Source organism: Sinohyriopsis cumingii, chromosome 2 (genome assembly GCF_028554795.1).
Source record: "Sinohyriopsis cumingii isolate HCF-2022 chromosome 2, ASM2855479v2, whole genome shotgun sequence".
Taxonomy (NCBI): Eukaryota; Metazoa; Mollusca; class Bivalvia; order Unionida; family Unionidae; genus Sinohyriopsis; species Sinohyriopsis cumingii.
In genome coordinates this window covers 26660916-26688538 of record NC_142962.1, presented here as the reverse complement: position 1 = coordinate 26688538, position 27623 = coordinate 26660916, and the positions used below count along the sequence as shown (strand labels likewise).

At 33.6% G+C, this 27623-nt stretch overlaps 1 protein-coding gene across 2 annotated transcripts in view; it reads left to right on the top strand.

Annotated features, from left to right (window-relative positions):
• Positions 1-1076: 1076 nt before the first annotated feature.
• Positions 1077-27623, top strand: part of LOC149804511 (HHIP-like protein 1) — a 49003-nt gene continuing 22456 nt past the window's right edge. Inside the window, exons 1-5 of one of the 2 annotated variants that reach the window (XM_089940914.1) lie at positions 1077-2434; positions 11057-11136; positions 11608-11786; positions 13210-13356; positions 23710-23839. In XM_089940914.1, coding sequence (XP_089797040.1) covers positions 1907-2434; positions 11057-11136; positions 11608-11786; positions 13210-13356; positions 23710-23839 — 1064 coding nt within the window. In that variant the 5' untranslated portion in view covers positions 1077-1906. The remainder of the gene's footprint in view (positions 2435-11056; positions 11137-11607; positions 11787-13209; positions 13357-23709; positions 23840-27623) is intronic. The other variant, XM_089940921.1, reaches the window with a different exon arrangement.

The window sequence follows — 27623 nt, the reverse complement described above, 5'->3', positions numbered from 1 at the left end:
AAACTTAGTCGGGAAAAAAAGAAGAAAAAAAAATACACCACAAAATGTATTCGAAATACATATTTAAATTCATCTGGAATGATTTTGCTTTGGTCTGCTTAAATAAACTGATCAAACGTCCTTAATGAATCCCAGTCGGTTTTGCAGACTATTGTTTCTATCCGCATCTATTGATGAGAAAGACTTTTTGTTTCAATTAATGAAGCCAATGAAAATAATGGGACTCCAGCATATATGAATAAATGTATTTAATTTCATAATTTATCTTCGTTTGGGACTAATTTAAATCAGATAAAATTTATTTCACAATTAAAAATTAATGACTGTAGGTAGGAATGTAAATCAAACTGGTGCTAGAATAATGCAAACCTTTGTTATTCTCATAAGACAATCCCTTTATTATTATTATTATTATTATTATTGTTATTGTTGTTGTTGCTCTTGTTGTTGCTATGCCCAAGAGGTCTCACTACCGTGAGAATCAATTTCTTTGTGAATCTGGCTTTGACAGTCCATTGTTTGCTATTTCCAAGGACTCCAAGACACATTCGTTGTCAAAAGATATGTTCTTGAACACGCAAAAAACCACCAATGCACACGCAAACACCACAAATTACATTTTTTTTCTCTAATCACATATCACGAAACCTTCATCATTTCATACATGCATGATTTTTTCGTGTTTCACATTTGCATGATTCGTTAGTAAGGATTGAGGGGTGGGGTGGGGCGAATATTAGTACTTCGCGCCATTCAATACAAAACACGACCCAGGCACCGAATACAAGCAATTTTTCCTAGGTCAAATGAATAATGACATATAAATAATAATTAACTGATAATTCCTATTGGTCCATTTTATGAAACTAATTCATGCTGTCATAATATCCCGTGATTACTGCACATTATGACGTCTGCACATGGAAATTGGCTAATTACTCGGGTCGAGTAATACTAATATCATCCCAACGCTGATTCCCCATAATCAATAATCACTAGACGCAGAAACGGCCCTAGGATGTGCGGGGGCCCAAGGCAGCAAACAATGAGCGGAGCCACAAGCAAATCATTGCACTGGGGTGTTGATTTCCGTCATCAGCGCGGGGCCCCTGAAAGTGAGGGGCCCAAGGCGATTGCCTCGTTCGCCTTGCCCTAAGGCCGGACCTGACTAGACTCTAACGAAGCTATAAACTGATACGTAACTACAAATAGCACATAACCTGGTTTGTTACAGAATTATTTGGATCGATTCCTGGTAAAACATCGAATCTGACTCGGCTGGGAACCGACCATGTGCTTATCATCATAGACTGTTCTGATATGGATGTGAATAAAGATAGAACACGACCAAAGTGACGTATCTAAATGCGGTCTCGCGGGATATTCATTACCTTTATAATGGTATGTATTGAGATATATTTAGCAGCCAATCGATTAATACATATGCCTCATCTATCGTGCGTGACTTGTGACAAGTGCACATGACATTAGCTTGTACCGTAACACCCACCAGACTGACGTTATTCCAAGTATTCAAAACCAAATATTGATATACACACGTATATTTATAGGAAAATGAAAATTACAACTGCATATATTGTGATCACTTGACATGTAGGCTCTATAAATTTCACGGGAAATGTTGTTAACAATGAAATCTTGTGTGATTTATTTTGCTATTACCAAGAGGAGCACACATTGAAACAAAGAGCAGATAATAGCTGTTTCGATACAGGTATGTAAATAAAGGAAGTGAATGATCGTCACTTACAATCACTTCTATGCACAGGTAAACCCTTGTGTGGATCAAAAAGAAATATACATATGTATACGTGGCAGGAAAATATTACATAGAATAGTGACGATAAGTTAGTGGAAACTTTATTTTTATGAGCATCTTATTATAATGAATTCATTCATAAACATGGCCTTGTATGATATGGTTAACCAATGTACGCCTAGATGCACGTCCGGTCGCCTGATTTACGTAGCTTCTATATCGCTATGTTGCTTGATACTAAGTGCACAAAGTCTAAACGAGGAAACCAGCTGTTACTGTCTGAAAGAAGTTCTTTCAAAATTAAGAAACCCAATTCACATGGAACTTACTCAAATTGACGGCGAAGAGGTTTACATTATAGCAGAACAACCAGGAACGGTATTGCGTTACAATCCAAGAACACGACATATGGACACGTACCTAGATCTACAGGAGCACATTGTAAGTGATGACGGATCCGAGGAGGAGAGAGGGCTATTGGGATTTGCTCTCCATCCAAACTTCACGCAGAATAGAAAGGTGTATACCTATTCAATAAGGAATTTGGACAGGGAGTGTGCAGTAATCAGCGAGATACAGAGGACAGAGTTGACAGTTAACGAGAGAATATTACTAGTAATTGAACAGCCTACCGAACGTCGTAACGGCGGACAGGTAACGTCTTCATATAGTCTCAACTATGCTTTATCAAAGTACGAGGACAGCGACTTCGCGCTGTCGACAATTGCAGCCCACAATGTATCAACTTCATTATGAAAACCGTATATTTCGATGGCCATTAAAACAAAAAATCTGCCACTTCATGAAAATTGTGTTCGTTTTTGGTCATTCACTACAAATATCTGCCAACTCATGAAAATCGTATTTATGGAAGGCCATTCACACATAAACTTAGTCATTTCATGAAATCCTGTTTATGGTCATTCGCTACAAATATGTCAACTCATGAATATCGTATTTATTTATAGTCATTCACTTCAAATATCTGCCAACTCATGAAAGTTGTCTTTATTTGTGTCATTCACAACAAATATTGCTCAACACATGAAAATCGTATTTATGGATTGCCATTTACAGGAAAAATCAGTCAATGCACGAAATTCTGTTTGTTTATGGTCATTCGCTACAAATATGTCAACTCATGAAAATCGTATTTATTTATGGTCATTCTCTAAAAATGCCTGCCAACTCATGAATATCGTAATCATCTTTTGGTCATTCACTATACATTTTATTGACCGCTCCGGTGGCCTAGTGGTTAGAGCGTCCGTTTCAGATGAGAGAGGTCGTGGGTTCGATCCCCGGCCGAGTCATACCAAAGACTTACAAAAATGGTACTAACAGCTGCATCGCTTGGCGCTCAGCATTAATAGTTTAGTCTTATGAATGGTCGGCCTGGTGTCAGGATAGTGTGACTGGGTGAGACATCATGCTACATGTCTGCGGCATGATGCCCCAGTGCTATACATCACTATAAACTGCCACACTGCAGACATCGTAGCGATATGACTGAAAAATCCAAATGACACACACACTATACATTTTATTTGCAACATTAACAGTAGAGGATCTGCGTTGTGTATTATCTGCATTCAGCTAAATACTAATACTGCAAAGCCACACAAAATCTGACAAAGCCACACAAAGCCTGACAAAGCCACACAAAGCTTGACAAAGCCCTGCAAAGTCAAATTAAAAAAGTGTATTTATATTGTTAATTATATTGATGAATAAATTAACCAAACCGAAAGACTAGTTTTCAACATAATTATGCCAAATATATTTACCGAAAACAGAGTTCAAATTCGAACAATGATTAAGTATTGATAAAGTCTTGATACAATTATATCTGAAATGCTTGTTATTATTTTATAAATTGTTCTTTCGACTGATTATGGACAGAAAATGCAATTTTCCAATATATGTTATTACGAGTTATCAATTTTTATCTCTACATTTGTCTACACAACATAACAAAGGTACACAAAGCCAGAAAAAGTCATATTAGGAAGGTGTATTTATGTTGCAATATCAGATTGATGAATAAATCAACCAAACCAAAAGACGAGGGTTATACACGTACCCCATTAATAGACCGCTAATTGGGAGATTAATTAATTTGAATATAAAGTCAGACAAAATCATATTTGAAATGTTTTGTATTTGTATAAGTTTCTTGGATAAACTATTGAAATAAAATGCCGTCTAATTGAATTAAAAAATATATTTTGGCAAACTCAACAAGTGTGTCGATGTTTGACAAAGAATAACAAAGGCACACAAATCCTGGCAAAATCGTGACTAAAATGTTTATTTAAAAAATATATATTCAAGAAATTATCGACAGAAATGGATATTTTTCATATAGGGACACAATGTCATACAATAGCAGACAAAATCATGGAATGGCATCACAAAAGGTATTGTTATCATTCCTAACTTGAAAAGTACCCCCCGCCCCTAAATGTAACACATGTATATCTTTGAATACCTAACCAACTAAAGGCATGCAACATGCCAAATGATGCCTATTAAAATGCTTGGGGACACGTAAATATTGGTATATCAATTAAAAAAAGTTACCTCGTGTTAGCTTCATCGTATTTTTCTTACATCTCTCTAAATTATATCTCTTGCTTATATTTAAGAAACATCTTATTTATGTTTAAATTCGAAAATGCCTAGTGATTCCGTTCGAACAATACAAAGAAAAAAGAAGAAAAAAAGAACTGGCCTTGTGCTGTACGTGGACTTAATTGTGCTGTTGGTTCCTTTATTTGTGATAAGTGCAAGTGCTGGATGCATGCAAAGTGTGATGGGTTGACATCTGATGATTTAAAAACCATTTCTGGACAATATCCTTATGAGTGTCTTGTGTGCATTCGTACAGCCGACAGTGGAGCTCGACGTACAGTCCAAATACGGTTATTACACTTATTATTATGTTGATTATCAAAAAGTGTTTGTCGGTATTGACATGACAGAAACTCACTTATCATAAATTAGTAAATGAAAATAGTAGTTAAACGCTTACTATACCAAAACTCGTATATGCAAATGCTAAAGATTGTGTGAAAACACCAAACAGCTTTGATATAAATATTTAACTGCTCAGCCGAGGTAAGGCAAGGTTGTGTTTTATCACATATTTTATTTTGATTATTTATAAATGATTTAAAGACACATATTTCTGACCAGAATAAAGGCGTATCAGCAGAATCTATGAATAGTATGTGTGCTGTATCAATGATATACCACGAAATGTATAAAATTTTCATTAAAAGGAAACGTGGCTTGCACAACGAGTGGTACGTTGTGGATACAGCGTACATACTGTGCATGTATTTTATTTATATCACATACAAATACACATATTTGAATTTTGAATGGAGTTCAGACTGACTACGGGCAACTGTGTATTGACTGAGTCAATGAACTCGCATCCCTGCCGAGTGTGTCCGCTACAAAATGTAGTTCTGTCTTTTTGTGCCTATTCACAATCACCTTTTCATATTGATAAGTTGATTGTTTTAATTTTTTATTTTCTATTTTTATTCGCATTGATTTGATTTATACATGAAAGATGGTTTTTATCAAGAAAATATGGCACTACAAACTCATAGATTATTGAATAATGAACGCTCATCAGTGCGTTGACGTGCAGGCCCATGAATATTACCGTGGAATAGAATCTAAGCGAAATAAAGAGCCAACATAAGGTAATTAGAATATTTTAATATATTTAAAGTTGATCTAAATCATTGTTCTGCCTTAATCAACATTATTTCCTACCATAAAATTCTCTCTCTGTCTCTCTTTTTGTCTGTCTGTCTGTCTCTCTCTCTCTTGCTATGGATGGTTTGGCTTAACATTTACCATCATCCTTCATAGGTCCAGAGACATTGTGGTATTTCACAAGCGAAAATCCTCTATTCTTGCCTTTTCATGGATTTTTGCCTTTATCTTGATACGATGGTCAACAGAGAGAGAGAGAGAGAGAGAGAGAGATACGTCTTAAGATATTTTACAATTTAATTAAAAATAATCGATTTTAGAACCATATAATAGGTCTAAGATACAACAACATCAACAAAGCCTTAATACATTACATATGTGTGTCCGTAACCAAGACATTTACCTTACTGTGTCGACCGGCATTTGCAGTTCTGTATCATTGATTATATAAACACTTTAGATGGGTCCCAAGGGAAGTGTACACATACCGTTATGACGAATGATATTCTTGTAGGTTACTTGGTGCAGTTTCAATAATTTCAATGTTTTTTTTTTTTACAGCCCAATTTATTTTTCTCTCTCGGGACCGTGATCGTCTTTTTAGATGATATAGTTTCTTTTCTTATTCTCAAGATAAATATTTTTTCGTCAAATAATAGCATGAATATAATATTTTGTTTTGGTATACCCATTTACAAACGTTTTTGTGGTCACCAGCTGTAATTATTATCGCGTTGTTTCTTTGGCTATGGGCAGTGTCGCGCCCAATAAGCATCGTCCCCAAGACGTATCGGTCCTACTAAACACAGCAAAGACGCGCAAAGACAGGGAAACTAGTGTGAATTATGTCAAATATTAAATCATGCATTTTCTCAAACATTTTCTTATTATTATTTGTACAATATTCTAACATTCTAAAAATATTTAATTATGGTTAGTGTAAGTTTATACAAATATCGTCCAAGAATAGAGAACGAATTTTCTTATTTATTAATTCTACTCTTTCTCCTTTTGTTTGACAGTGAAACATCCTCGTGTCAATTTATAAAAATATTTAATTAGGTGAAGTGTTGGGAGAAAAAACGACAGGATCACGACGGCCAAATACATGGCAATTACTTACAATATTCGAAAATATATAGTGTTGATACAAAATTTATATCAATAAATATAATGGAATTAGAAATATTTACTTTGTCTATGATCATTGTTTTTTATTATCTATTTAACTCTGCACAAGGATAGAAACGTTTTTAAACTTACAATACTGATATAAAATTTACGGCATATGGTAGTGAAGTGCTACTGTATTCCATTGACACGCGTCAACGCCTGTTACAATCACAAGTAGGTGAGTAGGACCGCGCCACCTTTAACTCAACACATTTATATTATGCCATTTTATGACATGGTGTGTCTGTGTGAAAAATAACCATTTATATCGATAGCTTATCATATACAGACATTTAAAAAAAATAAGTCTGTGAGGCTCTGTGTGCCTTTTATGAGATTCAGTGTATTTGGAATTTGTCTCCCAATTACCGGTCATTCATTATGGTGTGCGTAGCAAATCCAACATTTTTCTTGGTAATTTATGCGGCAAAAACACCATACAACAATAGTACAGTTTTATTATCACTTTGTATGACTTGTCAGGCTTTCTTATGAAACATCGAAAGGTGTGTTCAGTTTGTCAACCTATGTTTCGACAATTAGTCAAATGAACAGTTTATAAAATAACAAACATTTCAAATATTATTTCTTTTCAGACTTTATCAGTACTTTATCATTATCTATAATTATGTTGAAAACTAGTCCTTCCGTTCGGTTACATTTTCGTCAATATAATTTACAATATACATTTTTCTAATATGACTTCGCATGACTCTGTCAGGCTTTGTGTGGCTTTGTCGAGCTTTGTATGTCAGGCGTTGTATAATTAGGACATATTGAGATATTGTATTTTCTTCCGATAATAACTCAAATGAACAATTTATCAAATGATAAACATTTTACATACGATTTTCTTATTATTCGAATTCGAACTTTGCCGCCAATGGTTTTTTTTTTTAATTTGGCATAATAATGTTGAAAACTAATCCTTCAGTTTGGTTAATGTATTTGTCAATATAGTTTACAATATAAATACACTTGTCTAAAATGACTTTTATGACTCTGTCAGGTTTTGTGGGGCTTTGTAAGGATTTGTTAGGCTTTGTATGACTTTGTCTGGCTTTGTGTGATTAGTATATATTGAAAAAATTGCACTTTCTTTCGATAAGTTCATTAAAAAATTTACAAAGTAAAAAACAGTTTACGTATGATTTTTTCATACTTTGTTATTACTTTTTCATTATTCGATTTCGAATTTGTACTCTGTCGTCCAATTTTTAGTCATTTAATTTTGCATAAATATGTTGAAAACTAGTTTTTCGGCTTTGTTAATTTATTCATCATTATAATTAACATTATAAATACGCATTTTTTATATTTGACTTCTCATAGCTTTGTGTGGCTTTGTCAGGCTTTGTGTGGCTTTGTCAGGCTTTTTCGGGCTTTGTCAGGCTTAGCAGTATTTAGTTGGACCCGGTTTGTCCTAAATAAGACGTAGAACGCATGTGAGGTGCGCGATATACACAAATAAATGTGGAGCGTTTATAAACTGTTTGGAAAGTCCTTATGACTTCAGTCTTCTATAATGAATATACTATTGAATTACCTCTCCCTAATCGATATTACAACATCCCATTTATATGCATCCTTTACATAATAACGAATTACCGCTTTTCCGCTCCCTAGTCTATATTTCCACGTCCCATTAATAAGTATCCTTTACATAGTAATGATTTACATCATTTCCCATCCCTAATCTATATTTCCACCTCCCATTAATAGGATACCTGTATGTATCATACGACAAAATAAGCATTCGATGACAGCTCTACCCCAACACACTCACCCACACACACACACATAATGCCCAATACAGCTATAACCAGTTATAATTAGTTTACTTTATCTTGGTTTCTCGGTTTCAAAGCCATATTTACCATCACTTGAATTCCATCAGAAGTTTTCCTTTATTTTCATCCCCACCCTTGTTAAATCCCCAAATCCATTTCCAGTCCTCATCATCATTTGTATAACTTTCCCTAATTAAAACGCAAACTTGAAACTTAGTGATACACATTCTAGATTCTATATCAAACTGGAGACTTAGTAATACACATAAATGAAATTCTATATCAAACTGGAGACTTAGTAATACACACAGATGAAATTCTATATCAAACTGGAGACTTAGTAATACACACAGATGAAATTCTATATCAAACTGGAGACTTAGTAATACACATAGATGAAATTCTATATCAAACTGGAGACTTAGTAATACACATAGATGAAATTCTATATCAAACTGGAGACTTAGTAATACACATAGATGAAATTCTATATCAAACTGGAGACTTAGTAATACACATAGATGAAATTCTATATCAAACTGGAGACTTTGTAATACACATAGATGAAATTCTATATCAAACTGGAGACTTAGTAATACACATAGATGAAATTCTATATCAAACTGGAGACTTAGTAATACACATAGATGAAATTCTATATCAAACTGGAGACTTAGTAATACACATAGATGAAATTCTATATCAAACTGGAGACTTAGTAATACACATAGATGAAATTCTATATCAAACTGGAGACTTAGTAATACACATAGATGAAATTCTATATCAAACTGGAGACTTTGTGATCCAGATAGTCTTAGAGTATATATCAAACTGAAGACTTGTTGACACACAAAGTCTAGATTTACGTCAAATTTATTGACATACATAGTCTAGATCAGAGGTGGGCAAACTTTCCAGTGCAAGTACACAAATTTACACCTTGTCGCAGGCCGCATAGTTCATTAAGTAAAATAATTAATATTTGAAATAGCAAAAACAAAAGGTTTTTCTAATCATAATTAATTTTCAGTTGTTAATATTTTGTTAATATTTGAAAACTTAAACTTAAACTTCAAAAGAAGCACGTTTATTTGATAAACAGAGTAAAATAAACAGTGTCAGTGCGAATAATGACTTTTTCCTAGGCCGCATGAAAACCCTTGGCGGGCCGCATGAAAGCCCTTTGCGGGCCGCATGCGGCCCGCGGGCCGTAGTTTTCCCACCCCATGTCTAGATTCCATATCAAACTGAAGACTTATTGACGCACAAAGTTACATCAAACTGAAGACTTATTGACACGCACGTTCTACATTTTATATCAACCTGAAGCATCAGAAGAGTAGAAGACCAGATGTACTACATAATGTCGTTTATTTGGTGGGGTATATCTTCCTATAGCATCTTCTTACAATTCTTTAAATTTTTATATTTACCTTTTATCTTGTAGTGCTTCGTGCTTACGTTCTTTGTAAGGGCTTATCTTATTTTCGTGCAGTTTTTCATATTTACATGTATAGAACTTCACCTTTAATTGGCACCATATAATCATTATTGTGCTGACGTGCATGTGAACCATAATATAAACAATTTGAAGATCCATTTATTATCTGCCGAGTTTGACAGAAAAACGTCTTCTAATCGTTATGCTAAAAGAAGGAAACTTTGTATTGGAAGTTTAACGGAAGTCATTCGGTACACGCAATCTGTAGGCATGCTACATCTTAAATGTGATTTACTCTATGTCAAGTGATATCATCTTAAAATTCTAATATATGTTAACACTGAAAGAAACCTACCTGCTTTTTATAGGTTATCACACTTTGCATAACACTTATGGTTAAGGGTCGGGGATTATAAAAGTAACCTTTATTTGGAAAAGAACTAAACTAGATCTATAAAAGAAAGATAAAGAGTTTAGCACACATGCTTGTACGTTTTGTTGTCTACATACTGTTTACTTCGTGCGCTTGTTTCATGTAACAGATATTTTTATAACCTCATATTGAAAATCGATATTATACTTTAATATAGTAACATTACATAAACTCGTATCATGATAAAAATCTTGTAGATTTACTTAATGGGATTTTATTGGACGTTTAATAAACGATAATTCTAAGTTATTTTATCAGTCAGATGGAGTATGCTAATTAACATCCGTGGAGACCGTCCTTGACCCATTATGGCAGGATTTCCGTACTAACAATTGTATATATTGACATTTTGTTGATCAGATTCAACCAAAATGTTTCACCAACCCTCCCTGCCCCGTAATCCTTAAACGATATATCATTTTATATCTTAAAAAATGTCCAATTATTTAACAATGTTTGTTCAATGAGTAGTAGACGTAGCAGTAAAAATCAATCATACAACAACAACAACAATTACTACTACTACTACTACTACTACTACTACTACTAATAATAATAATAATAATGAGATTCAAAGATACTAATCTATAGTCAACAATTAGAAAACACTCAAATGGCTATTTCTCTCAGGATAGAGCAAACACGTTTCGATATACTGTACACACGTAAGAATTCATGAAGGAATTACTTCTATATTTCAGCTGTTATTTGGTGTAGATGGGTACCTGTATATTTTCACTGGAGACGGCGGGCACATGTCAAAGTCGAAGGCGCAAGAGAAGTACAGCTATTTAAACTTTGTATAATTAACATTTGTACTTCTTTGAGCATTTGATATAAGTAAACATAAATTTATTTTATACCCATCTGAAAGATCAAGCAAACAAGTAAATGTTTTCTTCGTTGGTACCACACATTTTTTAAATTTACGCATGCACCTATACTATATTTATCTAAACCATAATGGTTTTAACATCTTGAAAACAACAAAACACAAACTGTCAAAAGTTTGCGTGCAGTTAAAATCCACATTTTCCATTTCAAAACCACATTGGTCTAATTTAAAAAGTCTTTTACATATACATGATATATGAAGAAGAGCAAATGTAATAATTCATCTCTATGATGCCAATATATTGTTACGGCCTGTATAGAAATATCCTTATACAAAAGTTTTAAACAAACATGCTCTCATTGCTGTCTGTCATTGTCTGTTAAGTTTTCCTAATGTTTTTATGTCATAATGTTTCAGGCGCAGCCTTCTGGGCAAAGTTCTTCGCGTGGATATCAACTCTTTTGATGGAGTCAAGAATTACAAAATTCCAATGAATAATCCATTCTTGGATGTAACAGAATGGAGACCAGAAATATTCGCTCTTGGCGTTCGGAACATGTGGCGTTGTAGTGTGGACAGAGGGGATCCGAATACAGGTATAATAAAATGGCTAGTTTTATCATCAGCAGACATATTTGTCAACCTGACATTTTTGTATGTGTATCTATATTTTTTGTAAATCCTGGTGCATAATTTTATCTACTTTTTGTAATTTTATTCATTGCTGTAAATTGCAGTGAATATCTATAGTTAGATTTTGCTTTCATGACTAGGGTCTGTTTTAGGAATATCAAGAATGCTGAATTGCATAGGATAAATAGATACTTACATACAAAATTCAGCCAATTTCCCATTGGACAGATTGGTGAGGAGGTATCATAGAAGAATTAAGTTAATTCTTATTGGATGAATTAGGTCACATGAATGGGTATTTTAAAACACCAGAACGAGTGGTATAAAACCTGTCATGTAGTCGCAATAGAATGGGCATATAAGGAGAGGACTGAGCAATCAAACTTCGTTCCTATTTTTTGGAGTCATTCTTATTTATATTGTTCCTGTTGTAACATCAAGTCTGCAGACATGTTTTTTGTGTGCGAAGATATTATTTGAGAGGAAAAAACATTTGTTTGGACTGTTCTGAGATAGAAAGTGCTCAATTGCACTATACTATTATTTTGGAGCTTTTGTTCATTATTTCAAGGAGTTCTGGACAATGCCATTTTGACAACGTCACGATTCTTTGATGACCAGTACATTTCCAGTTTTCAAATGTATACGAAACTTTTTTCTTTTGGACTTTCATAGAACTTGATGTGGTTTATCTTGGATTCACTTCATAATACTGTATGTTCCTCTCCATTTTCATTTGTAATTTTAATAATTAAATTATTTTTGTTAAGTTTTACAAAACTTGCTGGCCTTGCTTCTTCTGGTACATAGTTTAGGACGAAAGATTAGTATCAATATGTTTTCAAATACATTTACTGACAATATATTTAAAACTTCAATAATACTAGTTACGTTCATACATATGAAATTATTGTGCATAAATTAAAACTAATCCAAAATCTTCGTATGAGATTCATTTTTCTTTGAAATCTGTTAAAGTTATTAATTGCATGATAAAACGAAAATATAAATGCAATCTACTAAACATATTACTCACATGGTAAATGAAAAGGAAAAACGAAATCTGTTAAAATTACTTTCATGATGAATTGAAATGATAAATGTAATCTTTTAAAGCTATTACCTACATGCTCAATAGAAAAGATAAATGAAAAAGGGAGTTATCATAAAAATATACATCTATGATAGGGCAATATGTTGTCAAATCGAGATCATTTATAATCAAAATCAATACTGCCGATAATTATAAGCACCAAGCATCAATTATTTTATTTCAAAGATGCTATTTAAGACAATTTCAAAGATGCTATTTAAGCCACCTTTATTAACATGGTTTTATACACATAAAAGTATATGTATAAATAATACATGCTAATTTTATATCAGGAAAGGGTAAGGGGACAATATATTGTGGAGACACCGGAGAAGACCTCCAAGAAGAAATAGATATTATTACAAAAGGAAGTAACTATGGATGGGATTACAGAGAGGGTGCCATCTGTCATGAGAGCTATTTATGTGGTATTATTGAAGGTATGTTGCATTGTTAGATGTCTGATTAGTGACCTATGCATAATTGTCAACCAGTTACTGCTTACAACTTGATTCTGACCACCCAGATTGCTAGTCACATACACAATGTTTAATTACATTTCTGTTGCTTGTTTGTCACCGCCATGTGATTGAGGAATGTCATCTATATAGTTCCTATCGTGTACTATATTCCAGTTCTTAATTTAATGAGTTGGACTGTTTCCACTAAAATTTTCCAGTAAGATTTAGCGCCATTTTTCAGCACACTATAGGCTTTACATGGTGGCCAGTATTAATGGTGGAGTAAGAACCCGGGAAAAAACCCGGAAAGAACCACTGACCCACGAGAAGCTACTGGCAAGCTTTCTCACATACCCACATTGGCTGAATCCGAGACTCGAACCCACGAAGAGAGAGGTGAGATGACAGTGATCCGTAACGGAGAGTGCTTTAGACTACTCGGCCACACGGGGCCCCTCTAAATAAATGTACCAACAGTATTGTTAAACTGCGTCAGTATCTTTTGTTTGGTGGTGGTGAAGTCTTGCAATTTACAGAAGTAAATGTGTTAATAATTATAAGAAGCTTTGTCGATGTGTCAATGTAATACTAGACTGGTACACTTTAAACGAAAAAGAAAAATTTTATATCATCTCAATTTCTTGACAAATTTTTGTAAATCACACACAAATTTAACGTATTATTTAATAATAATTTCCAGCAGCATTGAGAAAGCTTGCAAATTTTCATATATGATGTCCTTTTAATTTATTCTAGACTGATTGTCTGCGTGATTCCTTAAGATATTTTGCGTATCTTTATAATAATTGAATATAATTATTGTCCAAATCATGAATGGGTACATTGTCTTTACTAAAGAATGCAATGTTTTGTTTTAGCATTTACCTGAGTAATACTTCTTTCTCCCACTCATGTATCTGTTTTTTTCTTTCTTGTATCAAATATATTGAGTATTCAATCCTCCCTCACCCGTTCCATATGCTCATATTCCTAGTTTCCTTACTATATTTTAGAAAATAATATGCTTAGTAGATCTCTTTCAATAATAATAGTAATACCGTATGATATATATTGAATATGATATGATTGTAATAGTAATACTGTGTAATATCTATATTTATTATATGCTTTTTTATATTTTTTTATCCGTTAACTTTACATTGTCAGAATCGTGCAGTATTACCCGATACTGAACCCGCGCGCCAATACACATATAGCACATATAGCATTCACGTGCATAGAGGAACTACTTTCTATTGTAAACAGACAATGGACGCATACGCCAGCACTTTTGATTTGTAAACAAATCATGCACATTTGCGTAAGAGGCGCTTTACGTTGTGGTTGTTTAAATTTGTTTCTGAATGAACTAAAACAGATGTTTCGTGGACTGCCACATACCAGCTGATTTGGCACATTCCACGTTGATACAATGTTTCCGATTTAGGCTAGCTACATTATACAACAGACGCAAGAAAATGTCCTTACAAATAATATACAAGTGACAAGTCATATACTTTAGCTGGTGATGAGAATGGCAAAAAATATACTTATAGTTTTACATCCTGAATTTCCTCAAAATGTACTTTCTTAGTTCTACAAATCCGAATTACATGAGCCATGTCATAGGTTCTCAGTCTTGATTACACATTTCGAAACTGTACTGTAATTTCGATGACAAGTGCAATTACATCCTCCTTACTGCACTCAAAATGAAATAAGCATTAAATTCCATAGTGTCTTTTTGATAATTGCAATTGAAAGATTTCATATTTTTCCCACGTTATGATTTCAAACATTCAATGACAGAAACAGAGACACGCTTCTTCCTAGCTTATTCAATCCCATGTATTTCATATGAAATTGTCACACACAAATCCAGTCCATAATCACGAAATTTCGTAGAATCGAGAAAAATACCAAAATCTATTCATTCCAGATCAAATGGAAAAGTTGTTGCAATGCACATTCATTCACAATATGACTCCAAATTTCAATTTTAACTAGACACGCTATTTTCTTTCGAAAGTTATGTCGAGCGCGCGACTAAGTTCAAATTTATCTGGGCGGATTTATGTGCGCAGTAATAATGTTGTTGTTGTGTAATGACGAATATGCGCTTGTGTATTTAGTTTGGAACACGGCATACATTCATTTACGTTATTTCTTCTAATGTATTTAGTTTATATAATTAAGCCTTAGGTAGAATAAAAAATGAGCATATAATAAAAAGGTTACTGCATTTTTATGGGAAAATTTGAACTCGTTTTGCCGGATGGATATACTGCACCCCCAAGGTCGTGCAGTATTCCATTCCCAAAACTCGTTCATATTTTCCAATACAAATGCAGTAACCTATAAGTAGTGTTTTGTAAATCTATTGCACACCATATTATTGTAATAGTAATACCGTATGATGTCTGTATGTAGTGTTTTGTAGACCTATTGCATACGCTATTATTGTAACTGTAATACCGTATGATGTCTATATGATGTGTTTTTTTTTTATCTATTACACACCCTACTATAGTAATAGTAATACCGTGTGATGTCTGTATGTAGTGTTTTGTAGATATATTACATCTGCTATTATTGTAATTGTTATCCCGTATGATATCTGTATATAGTGTTTTGTAGGCTGCTTGCTTGTTACAACTCTATGGTCTTAAACTACGTAACAGAAAATAGCGAAAACCAGCACGTTTTGTAACATTCAGCAAATAATTAAATTTTCGAGAATACAACGTGAAAATTTGAAAAGAACTTAAAGTATTGTGAATTAAGTCATAAAAGTCCTATAACAAGTAAACACATATAGAGTAATCAGAGTGAATTCCAATCTGGAATGTGCTGATATAGCAATAACCTGAAAATTTGTTGATGTTCTAACAGCCTTGATGCATCATATCAATATGATGCAAAATGTCTCTGATTTCATAATAATTGAAAAATAGTTATTTAGTTCAAAAGTATTTACGAACACGTTGTAATTCCAATGAATAATTTAAATAAACATATCCCCTCAAATTTATACTGAACCTAACTAAACGACTCATTCCACTTCCAATGTTAACATAGGAATATATAATTCAGATGTAAATTATCTTAATATAAAAACTAAGACAAAATAAGAGGACTAGGATGATGGCCAAAAGTTCATTTCCAGAACGTTTTAAGTTGTAAACAAGATCAGGTCTATGACTAAAATTTAATAAAGAACATTGCAAACTTTAGGTTGACCAGGAATTCTAGAGGCGAAAATCAATGCACTGAACTCAAATCCAAGTAAATATGTTTACCTACAATTAATAATTACCTTAACATATAATCTACAATCATAGACATAAGTTAGTTTAAAAATTGATATTAGTCATGGATACCCAAACTCCAACCCTCAATTATGGACAAAGGTCATTCAAACAATACAAATTAAATATATATAACACATCCATTAATAAAAAAAGTAACGATTTTTACAGTAAATTTTCTTATACACATTTATTAAATATACATATGATACTATAATAAATAGTTAAAATAACATAGAAAGATGTCTTATGAAAGTCAAAAGATATATAAAATAAAGCAATATTGTACATCTGTACTCGTAAAAGTACATCTGCAATTAGATTATATTTTCCTTTGTTGTGTTCAATGCCCTTGTTTCACCCCAACACTCTCTGAGATTTGTTTTTATTTTGTTATTTTATAGTTAGGGGTTGTGAAACACAATAATCAGAGAATGAGCTGAACGAATATACACTTGAAAGTGTTGCAAAGCCAGTATCAAATCCAGATATTCTTTCTCGATTGTAGAATAATTTCTCTGGTGCTTGTTTAATTTTTGTTGTAGAAAAATAGAACACTGAATAATCTACACTACTTTTGTCTTCTAGAATCAATACTCTACCAATCCCTACATCACTTGCATCAACAGACATTTTATATGATTGGCTGAAATTTTGGACCAGATATAAATGGTGCACTCTTATGAATGGCCTTTCACTTATCAAAAGTCTCCTAATATGAACTGTTGAATGCCTAATTCATGCGTTACTTGTTGGAAAGTTTTCAGACATAAAATTTGAACTTTGAACATATTGAACAGATTTGGGAAGGCCAAAAAGTTTTTTTTTTATAAAAAATAATATTTATCAAAGCTTTTACTATGGTTTTAGTGTTACTGTTCCTCAAAGGAAATGCATCTCAGGAATTATTGTGGACGCACACAGTTTGGTCAACGAATAATGTTTGCCTTACTTGGTCTTAGGTAAGGGACAGACACAGCTACCATTATTCTTCTTAATGGTTTCTCTAATGCAAGAAGAGGTTGCATATGAACCTTGGATATCTTCTGATTGGGTTTTCCTACCATTTTACAAGTGTCACAATATCTACAGTATCAAAGATATCTATTTGTATTTTTAGCCATAAAATTAGTGCATGGTCTTGTGATAAGTCTTGTTGACTTCCAAATGATCAGCCACGAGATTTTCATGGGCTGGGCTAAATAATTGATAGCTGACTGACAATTCATCAGCGACGAGTACCTCGTGTGGTCTTCTTTTTCTCATAAGGACCCCACTTTTTACGAAAGAACAAATATGTACTTATGTGCTTAAGTTTTGCTAATAGCCATCTGAAACAAACATAGAATGAGTAACTGTTTTTTATCACCCAGATTAGAATAAAGCGAAAAAGATGATCACTGTGATCAATAACTCTTGATTAATCAATACCATGAGCACAAGTGACCTCATCAAATGACTGACCTATAAATGTCAGATAAAGGGATAATTTCCCGATCAAAGTTATCCACAAGACCTCTGTTTGTCATATTTCTAGTAACTGCACAAGCAGGCTATAAATCAGGGATTTCATTTTCAATAGAATCGACTTTCTGATCCAAACAAGGCTTGTCAGTTACGAGTGGATTAACCTTAACCTTATTTCCAGCTATGTCATTGCCTAGTGATAAATAAGTACCTTCAATGGGAAAAATGACTATTTCAGCTGTCACGGGTCTTATGATACTTGTTACTTGTTTGGATCCAATATAGAAAAGTTCAATAGGAATGGTTCATAATTCTCCATTATAAAATCTGACTCAGGTTTTTTGACCCAACAAATATATTGCTTCCAATTCCTGACCTTGACATTGATCTCTTAGATGTAAGAGCATTTGGAATTATTGTGTTGCTTATTTTTCAATATATTGCATTCAAAAATAATGTGCATTTTCTTCTTGCAATAAGTGCACATGGAAGAGATAATGATTTCTTATCAGTCTGATTGGAAGTTTGATTCCTAAACGTTGTGTCAGATTGAGATTTGAAAGTGGTAACATGAGAGTGAGATGTTTATTTTACCAAAATGCTGCAGAGAGAAAGACGTACTGAGAAGTAGCATGTTATGTGTCATGGAATAATCGTCAGTTGTACGAGCAGCATCTTCCAAAGTTTCCACCTTTTTCTCATCAGAACAGGTCTTTACATTAATATGGATGGAATTCTTGATGTCTTCAACTATCAACCTTTTAGCTGACCACCACCTATCAAATAGTCTTCTTTTTCAGATGTAAATTCGATACATGTTTGTCCACTTTTACTTCCACAATTCCTAGACATTTGTCGATATACTTCAGATATCAACACATAACCCCTCGATATATATTCCTTAACCACTTCATATTCACCACTGTTCTACTGGCAATGAAATAAAGATATCATGAGTTCTTCTAATAAATACACTATGTGACAGCAAAGTCCAGTGCTCTCTTGGCTATTTCAAGTTTTCAGAAGTTTTCTCCAAGTGAAGACAAGATGTATGAACTTCTTTTTACTAAGTTGATATTTCTGATAACATCAAAGCTGAACTTGTGTGTAAATGGAGAATTTCAATTGCCTTTCAATATTTCTCTCTCGCTATCTCTTTCTGCATTTGCACCATTACTTCTGAAACTGAAGCTTTTCTAACTCTTAATTCCCTCTTTTTTAGCTGTAATTCCTTTCCCAAAACTCTAACCCTTTCTGGGTAGTATTTAGAACAAAGTTCTCCACTTCAGATAAAATTGTGAAAGCTTGTTTGTTTCACTAAGGATTTCTCAAAACGATGAAATGAAAATCAAAATACCAGGGACTAAACAAAAATTCCGAAACAAAGTGAATTTAAATTTAAAAACGAACTGAAGTATTTTGGAATATTTTAAAGAAGTTCGTATATGGGACGAGTGCACCTAATTTTCTGTTACAAATATATGGTCTTAAAATAAGTAACAGATACGTGCGAGAACCAACAATTTTAGTAAAATTCAACAAATAATTTATTCCCCTAGAATTCAGAGTAAAAATTTAAATAGAACTTACAGTATTGTTAATTAAATCCCTAACAGGCCTAAAAGTTCCAACACAAGTTCAAAACTATGGAGTATTCCGAATGAATTCCAGTGGTGTTCCGAATGAATTCTAATCCAATAACCCGGAATAATTTTGATGTGTTAACAATCTTTGTGTATCACGATAATATTATCCAAAATGTCTCTAAATCAGAGGTGGGCAAACTTTCCAGTGCAAGTGCCGCATACACAAATTTACACCTTGTCGCGGGCCGCATAGTTCATTAAGTAAAATAATTAATCTTTGAAATAGCAAAAGCAAAAGGTTTTTCTAAATAACATCTAATTAATTTTCAGTTGTTAATATGTTGTTAATATTTGAAAACTTGAACTTAAACTTTAAAAGAAGCACATTTATTTGATAAACAGTGTAACATAAACAGAGTCAGTGCGAATAATGACTTGTTCCAAGGCCGCATGGAAACCCTTGGCGGGCCGCATGAAAGCCCTTAGCGGGCCGCATGCGGCCCGCGGGCCGTAGTTTGCCCAGTCCTGCTCTAAATGAATTCACAATAATCCCAAAATTGTGATTTAGTTTGAAGGTATTAATGAGTACTTTGTAATTCCAATGGATACTTTAAATGAATAAATTCTCACAAATGAAAACTGAACACAACTATTACAGAACCATTTTTGCACTGCAATACGAACGTAGATCTATTATAGAACCATTGTGCCATCAATACAAACCTAAAATATTAAAGAACACTTTTTCCACAACAGCACAATCCTAGACCTATTATAGAACTTTTTCTCCACACCATGATGATTTTCAACTTGTTTTGGAAAGGCCTATGTTGTGTTAGAAAACGACAGGTAAGTTAAAAATAACACCATACAGCAACCAGTTCTGTTATATGGGCGTATTTGTACGATTTTAATTTGCAACGACACGGTGTACCGATTAAATTTTAAATATTTTTAATGAGGCACGAAGCTACATACATAAAATTGCAAATGCAGTTGTAGACAAATTCGGGTTTGAAGTAGAGAGAAGACTGTTATGCTCCTTACAAGGATAAACTGACATACAAATAAACTGTTTTTGAACAAGCTAAGGAAGATCCCCCCCCCCCAAAAAAAATTGTAAGGTAATAAATTTACTTCCTATAGACATAATACAATATTTTGCGCGGACTTTAATTTAAATAATTGTTATAACATCTAAGGAACACAAAAACAGATATGCATGTGCCTGGCGTTTGTATATTAGAATGACGCAACACGCTTCAGACTTTACCATATACATGTATTGGTCTGTCGGTTGACATCCACGGGCAAGAATAAACATCGGTGCACGCAACTTAGGCATTCTCGAATGTCTGGATACCAGGTTAGCGCATACTTTTAACAACACGTTCACAAAGGAAAACGGGTGTAATAAAAAAAAAACGGACAGTACTGTTGTACTAAGGCTCTAGCATGTTTTAAGTGCCAACAAAGCGATAATGCACGATGGTTACTTTTAAAAAGCCCTTTGTAGAAATAGTGGAGGCAATTAGTCATCCGTATAATCAACTATTGTCATGTTGAAAACAGAACCTGAATACTAATACAAATCAGCTTTTGGGCAAACATATAGAAGATAACATGCATCAAGTTAAATTTACCTAAAGATTGCCATGAAGATAAAATGGTTAAATTCATTTACCTACCGACTAGAAAACAACGTAGAGATATGAAAATAAGAAGAAAATTTAAAGCTAACACAAACATTGTTTTTGCAGGATTGGCAAAGCACGTGTGACGCATAATGAAAGTATATATTCTGTTTGCAAGACTGCCAATCCGTGCGAAAAAAGCTTAATAGATACAGGCTTTGTAAAAATAGCATCCTGAGCACTTAAATGGATACAAATTCCTTGTAGGATAACGAGGACATGGTCATTATAATATAACGAGTACAAAGCTCCTCCTAGCATCGCATATATACAAAATGTAACCTATAAACCGACTTGGAAGTTATTCAGCTACAAACATGTAGCATCATTTAACAGAAAAAAATCAGGAAGAAATTAAAGAAAAGAATGATATAGTCTTAAATTTACTCATCATAGGGAAGAGGTGGAAAAGACTAGAAATATACGAAACAAAGTTGTTCATCAGTTTAAGAAACCACTGAAGCGTTTGGGAGACTAAACAGAACAAACACCGTGACTGATTTTCTTGTTGACACTTATATATATATATATATATATATATATATATATATATATATATATATATATATATATATATATATATATATATATATATATAAAGTAAAATAATTAAAAATAACTTGAAATGTATGAATTCTGAGAATATCCTAAATTGTACTATCAATTCTCACTAATCCGAAAACTGTCCAAATGTATTCCAGATGAAGTTACTAATGTGTTTATGTGCTAGAGTGCTATCACCACTGAAGAACCAGTTTTAAATCCAAATGTTTTTGGGGGTTTGTTTTGCTTCAAGGTGTTCACTTGAAAGTTTCACATAATCCGATAGAATTATTTAAATATTCAAGTACTAGAATAAATTCATATAATTCAGTTTTAAGATTTTTCACTTTGCTAAATCCAACGAACAAATATTATAAATAAATCACTTTTTCTTCTTTACGACTCTTACAGAACTGGTATAGATTGAAGAATAGAATAATTGGTGCTCGTATTCTCATTATATAGTCTCTATATACGCACCAAATCAACATAATCTGATTCATCTCAAGATTCTCAAACAACTAAATCGTATTATTATGAAATAATTCAAGCAGTCATATTATGACCTTCTCAAACTATTAAACCTATTTACAGTTAGGGCATGCATAATTGCTCTATACAGCAAATGTACTCCTATTTCAAATAATGTTTACTTGACCACCATTCAAATTAATGCGTCCCGTATTTGACCTAAATAGGTGTTGACTTGACCTTAGCTATCGGCCTTGGCTTATCAATCAAATTCTTATGAGGTAGTGTACATGTACTTTACTCTTGTGATATACAGCCACTGAATTAAAGAATTAAAATATAAATGTAATAAATATAAATGATATATAATACAACTATATTATAAATTTAATAGATGATACAGTTATCCGTAAGAGTGGTATAACCAGAGAGCGTGTCACAAAATACTTGACACAACATCTGATTTATCATCAAAAAGTTCAGTATAGGATCCAGCTAAAACGTTTGAAATGATCTTGTTTAGGATTATAGACCAATTGTGCTTGATAATTAGTGACCTCGTACCTTTTGCTATTCGTATTGTGTGTACTTTTGTTTAACATATTATTGGAAATAGTTGTATTCGCTTGTTCTACAGCATGCGCATTTAGACGTGTAATCATAAGATTTTTCTAGTACGTAAAAATCGAACTTTTGTACTTGTCCAGTCAAGCTATTCCGTAAATGAATAATCTCTGCAATATTATTATAAGAAGTTCCATTTCTTGTGCAGATTTTTCGGAGCTACTTTTGAAGCGTTTTATCATCTCTGAAATTGGCAGCATCAATGTATCAGATAGAAAGATAGTATGACACAACAGCACTTTAGAAAAGAACATACTGGGTATTAAAATGTTTTGATGTATTCAGTCTCCTAATTATTGCACGTGGGCTTCGGCCACGCGAGAAAAGATGTACAGCTGTGGTAAATTACACTGCGGTCCAGTACTCCATTTATTTATCTGCTACTAGTGATTGCCGCTTTCATCAAGACAAGACAAGAAGGTTCAATTTAAAACTTATTATTTATGCCAATCTGCTGTCAAATATATTCAGTTACTATAAATGGAGAGACTATTAAACGACTTCTTACATGGACAGCTACTGTTGCATTGTTCTCTTGTACCAACGTAATAAATTCCAAGCTTTTTTATTTTTTCTTCAAAAATAAATTCCTATTTCCGTCAAATGTCTTTGCTCGTAAGTCTGAATGTTCTGTTGCAGGAGAGGTACTACCGATTAAGTCATTTAATCATTCGAAACGCATGACAGCAATTGTTGGGGGCCCAGTCTACAGGGGAACGTCATTCAAACACCTACAGGGACAATATTTATATGGTGATTTTGTCAGCGGGTAAGTCTCTTTCTTTTCAACTAAAATGACATAATCTACGTAATCACTATAAGAGCAACAAAAGGTTCCTTAGAAAAGTTTAAACATCGGATCAGATGCAATGTACAGTATAATTAGCATATATAATCGGAGCGAATATGGCCCAGATTCCTCTTTACCTTTGCGTTTTCTTTGAAAAATACTTCTTTTGATTATAAGATCTTACAAATTAATACGAGCTCTAAATATTGAATGGCTCGTGATGCTTTGTTGCGGAAATATCAATTTATGACAACTATAATGCGCATAAATTGTTATCGACACTTATGTAGATGATGGATTATCGATCTGAACTCTCGGACTATTTTTTAGTCTAGTAACTATTACGTAATGATTCACAGTTTGATCAATGGGTCATTAAAGCTTGTAATATGTTAGAGTTGATGGACAAATGAGCGAGGTTAGGGGTCCATCATTCGTGCATGCACATTTTTAAAATATTTACCTAACATTGTCAGTCAAACAGCTGTGTGAGATGCATGAAGAGTTATTGGGTACCAGTTGAGTGTATTTGTGACATTTTTTTTTTTTTACTATGCCCCGGCAACATCTCTGTAAAGGACATACATTACTGATCATATCCTTCCGTCCTGTCCCATTACTGCTCATGTCCTTCCGTCCTGTCCCAACTTCCGTTTTCGTTCAGTAACTTTGTATGGATATCCTAAATACTAAATTTTACGTAAGGAAGACATTCCAGTAAAATTTAGTTGGGTCATGGCCACTACGTGTTTTGGGACTATGCTGTATAATTTGCTTTATATTTGTCTTTCTTTTCAAGAACTCTCTGGGCTGAGGCTTCAGACTAGAGACACCTAGGTCAAGCTCGATTTTAACTTTTTCCCACCACCCCTCCACACAAATGACATAGGTATAGCCCAACGTTTGAACTTCCAACGTTTCCCTTAAAATCTTTAATTCTGCATCAGACTTTTCTTTCGAGGAGTTGGGGTAGTGGTTTGTGTCGACGTACAAGTTAAAAAAAGAATACGAGAAAAACGTACAGAGAATGAAAACATTGTACCTGGATTGTATGATAATTTAAAGGTTTTTCCTCCGTTAAAGGTATTTTCTCCATTAAGAAGGTAGTAATATTAACAATTTTAGACAGCAAAGCATACCACTGCTAATGCTATTTCAATATGGATTCATTTAGAAAAGGGACTGTATCGGTTGTCAGTAATCACGGGAGTTAAACTTTGACGACCTCTTTCCTTAGTAATAAATAGGTTTTGTTTGAGTTACTTTCCTTGACAACAATATCTCTATTGTATCTTAATCTTAATTGGTCATACGCCAGTAGAGAAATCAGAGGAACCTGACAAAAATTAAGAAGCATGTAAAATGCACCAATCAGTGAGATTTAAAACGAAGATTGATCTCTGTAAATGGGTATTTTCCGTAGCCATCTAAAAATGTTAGTAACAAAGAAGCTGATATTTAAAATCACAGCACAATCGTATATTTGGCACATGACTGAACTAAAAACCTTCGTCTAAATTTAATCGTATCCCTTTTCCATGACCGGACTAAAGACCCACGTCTAAATTTAAGCTAACCACAACACAATCGTATCCTTATTACATGACTGGGGCTAAAGACCCACGTCTAAATTTAAACCAACCACATCACAATCATATCCTTGGTACATGACCGGACTAAAGGTCCACGTCTAAATTTAAACCAGCCAAAGTATAACCTTATCCTTTTTACATGACCGGACTTAAGACCCACGTCTAAATTTAAACCGACCACAGCTCAATCGTATCCTTGGTACATGACCGGACTAAAGACCCACGTATAAATTTAAACCAACCACAGCACAATCTTATCCTTGGTACATGGCCGGACTAAAAACCCACGTCTAAATTTAAACCAACCACAGCTCAATCGTATCATTGGAACATGACCGGACTAAAGACCCACGTATAAATTTAAGCCAACCACAGCACAATCTTATCCTTGGTACATGACCGGACTAACGACCCACGTATAAATTTAAACCAACCACAGCTCAATCGTATCCTTGGTACATGATGGGACTAAAGATCAATGTCTAAATTTAAACCAACCACAACACAATCTTATCCTTATTACATGACTGGACTAAAGACCCACGTCTAAATTTAAACCAACCACAATACAATCTTATCATTGGTACATGACCGGACTGAAAACCCACGTCTAAATTTAAACCAACCACAGCACAGTCTTATCCTTGGTACATGATCGGACTAAAGAACCATGTCTAAATTTAAACCAACCACAATACAATTTTATCATTGGTACATGACCGGACTAAAAACCCACGTACAAAATACAATAAAGAGGACACTGAGGTCCACCGATAACTAGTGTGATTGAGGTATAAAAAGAAAACGTTTCCTCTGATAACTAGTGTGATTGAGGTATAAAAAGAAAACGTTTCCTCTCATAACTAGTGTGACTGAGGTATAAAAAGAAAACGTTTCCTCTGATAACTAGTGTGATTGGGGCATAAAAAGAAAACGTTTATGGTGCTTTGTATTAAAATAATATTTTATCTCTAAAAAACATACGTAATAAATGTAACACGCAAATGATAAAATCATAAAACGAACTATTCGCAAGCTTGAAACTGCAGATATATTGTAATGTACTCTAAGGAAGGACTGAGATGCTTGAATGTTAGTATACAATTTTGTGCGTCTCTTTTGACAATAATACTTATTTGTTTACTCCTTTTAGGTGCTGGGCAAGAATCTAGACACAATAAATTATATTTTCGTGGATTTAGAACCCTTTAAATTATTTTCACGCATTGCTAAACTGTGTAGATAAATCTGTATAACTTTCCTTTTCCTGTAAGTTCAAAAAGGAATGTAAAAGTTCACTGTCTTTTCATCACTGTCATGGATTCATATTTCAATAGGTTATGGAACAGTTTTAGCCAATAATCCATGAACAGGAGATTTTGTTTTGGAGGTCCCAATTTTGGATAGGAGAAAACTGTCTCAACCATACCGCCCGTCCCGTCTCATCACGTCACATCCGTCCAAAATTTGGTTTCCGCTGAATAACTTTGGAAAATTGTATCAATTTAATACAAATTTGGAATGAGACTTTGCATTAAGAAGACTTTATCAAGTTTGATTTTCATCGTATTCCAGCAAAGCATTAGGTAGTTATCGCCCCTAGCAGACTTCAAATCGGCCCTTTAATTTCATATTCGATCAATAACTTCTGAAGAGGTTCGTCATTTTAATTTGACATCCGTTCAATAAGTTTTGAAGGAGTTCGCCATTTTAATTTGATATCCGTTCAGTAAGTTTTTAAGGAGTTCGTCAGTTTAATTTGATATCCGTTCAGTAAGCTAAAGGTTTGAAAGGGTTCGTCAGTTTAATTTTATATCCGTTCAGTAAGTTTTGAAGGGGATCTTAAAATTCCGCTCAGTAAGTTTTGAAGGAGTTTGTCAGTTTAATTTGATATCCGTTCAGTAAGCTAAAGGTAAGAAGGGGTTCGTCAGTTTAATTTGATATCCGTTCAGTAAGTTTTGAAGGAGTTCGTCATTTTAATTTGATATCCGTTCAGTAAGTTTTTAAGGAGTTCGTCAGTTTAATTTGATATCCGTTCAGTAAGCTAAAGGTTTGAAGGGGTTCTTCAGTTTAATTTTATATCCGTTCAGTAAGTTTTGAAGGGGATCTTAAAATTCCGCTCAGTAAGTTTTGAAGGAGTTTGTCAGTTTAATTTGATATCCGTTCAGTAA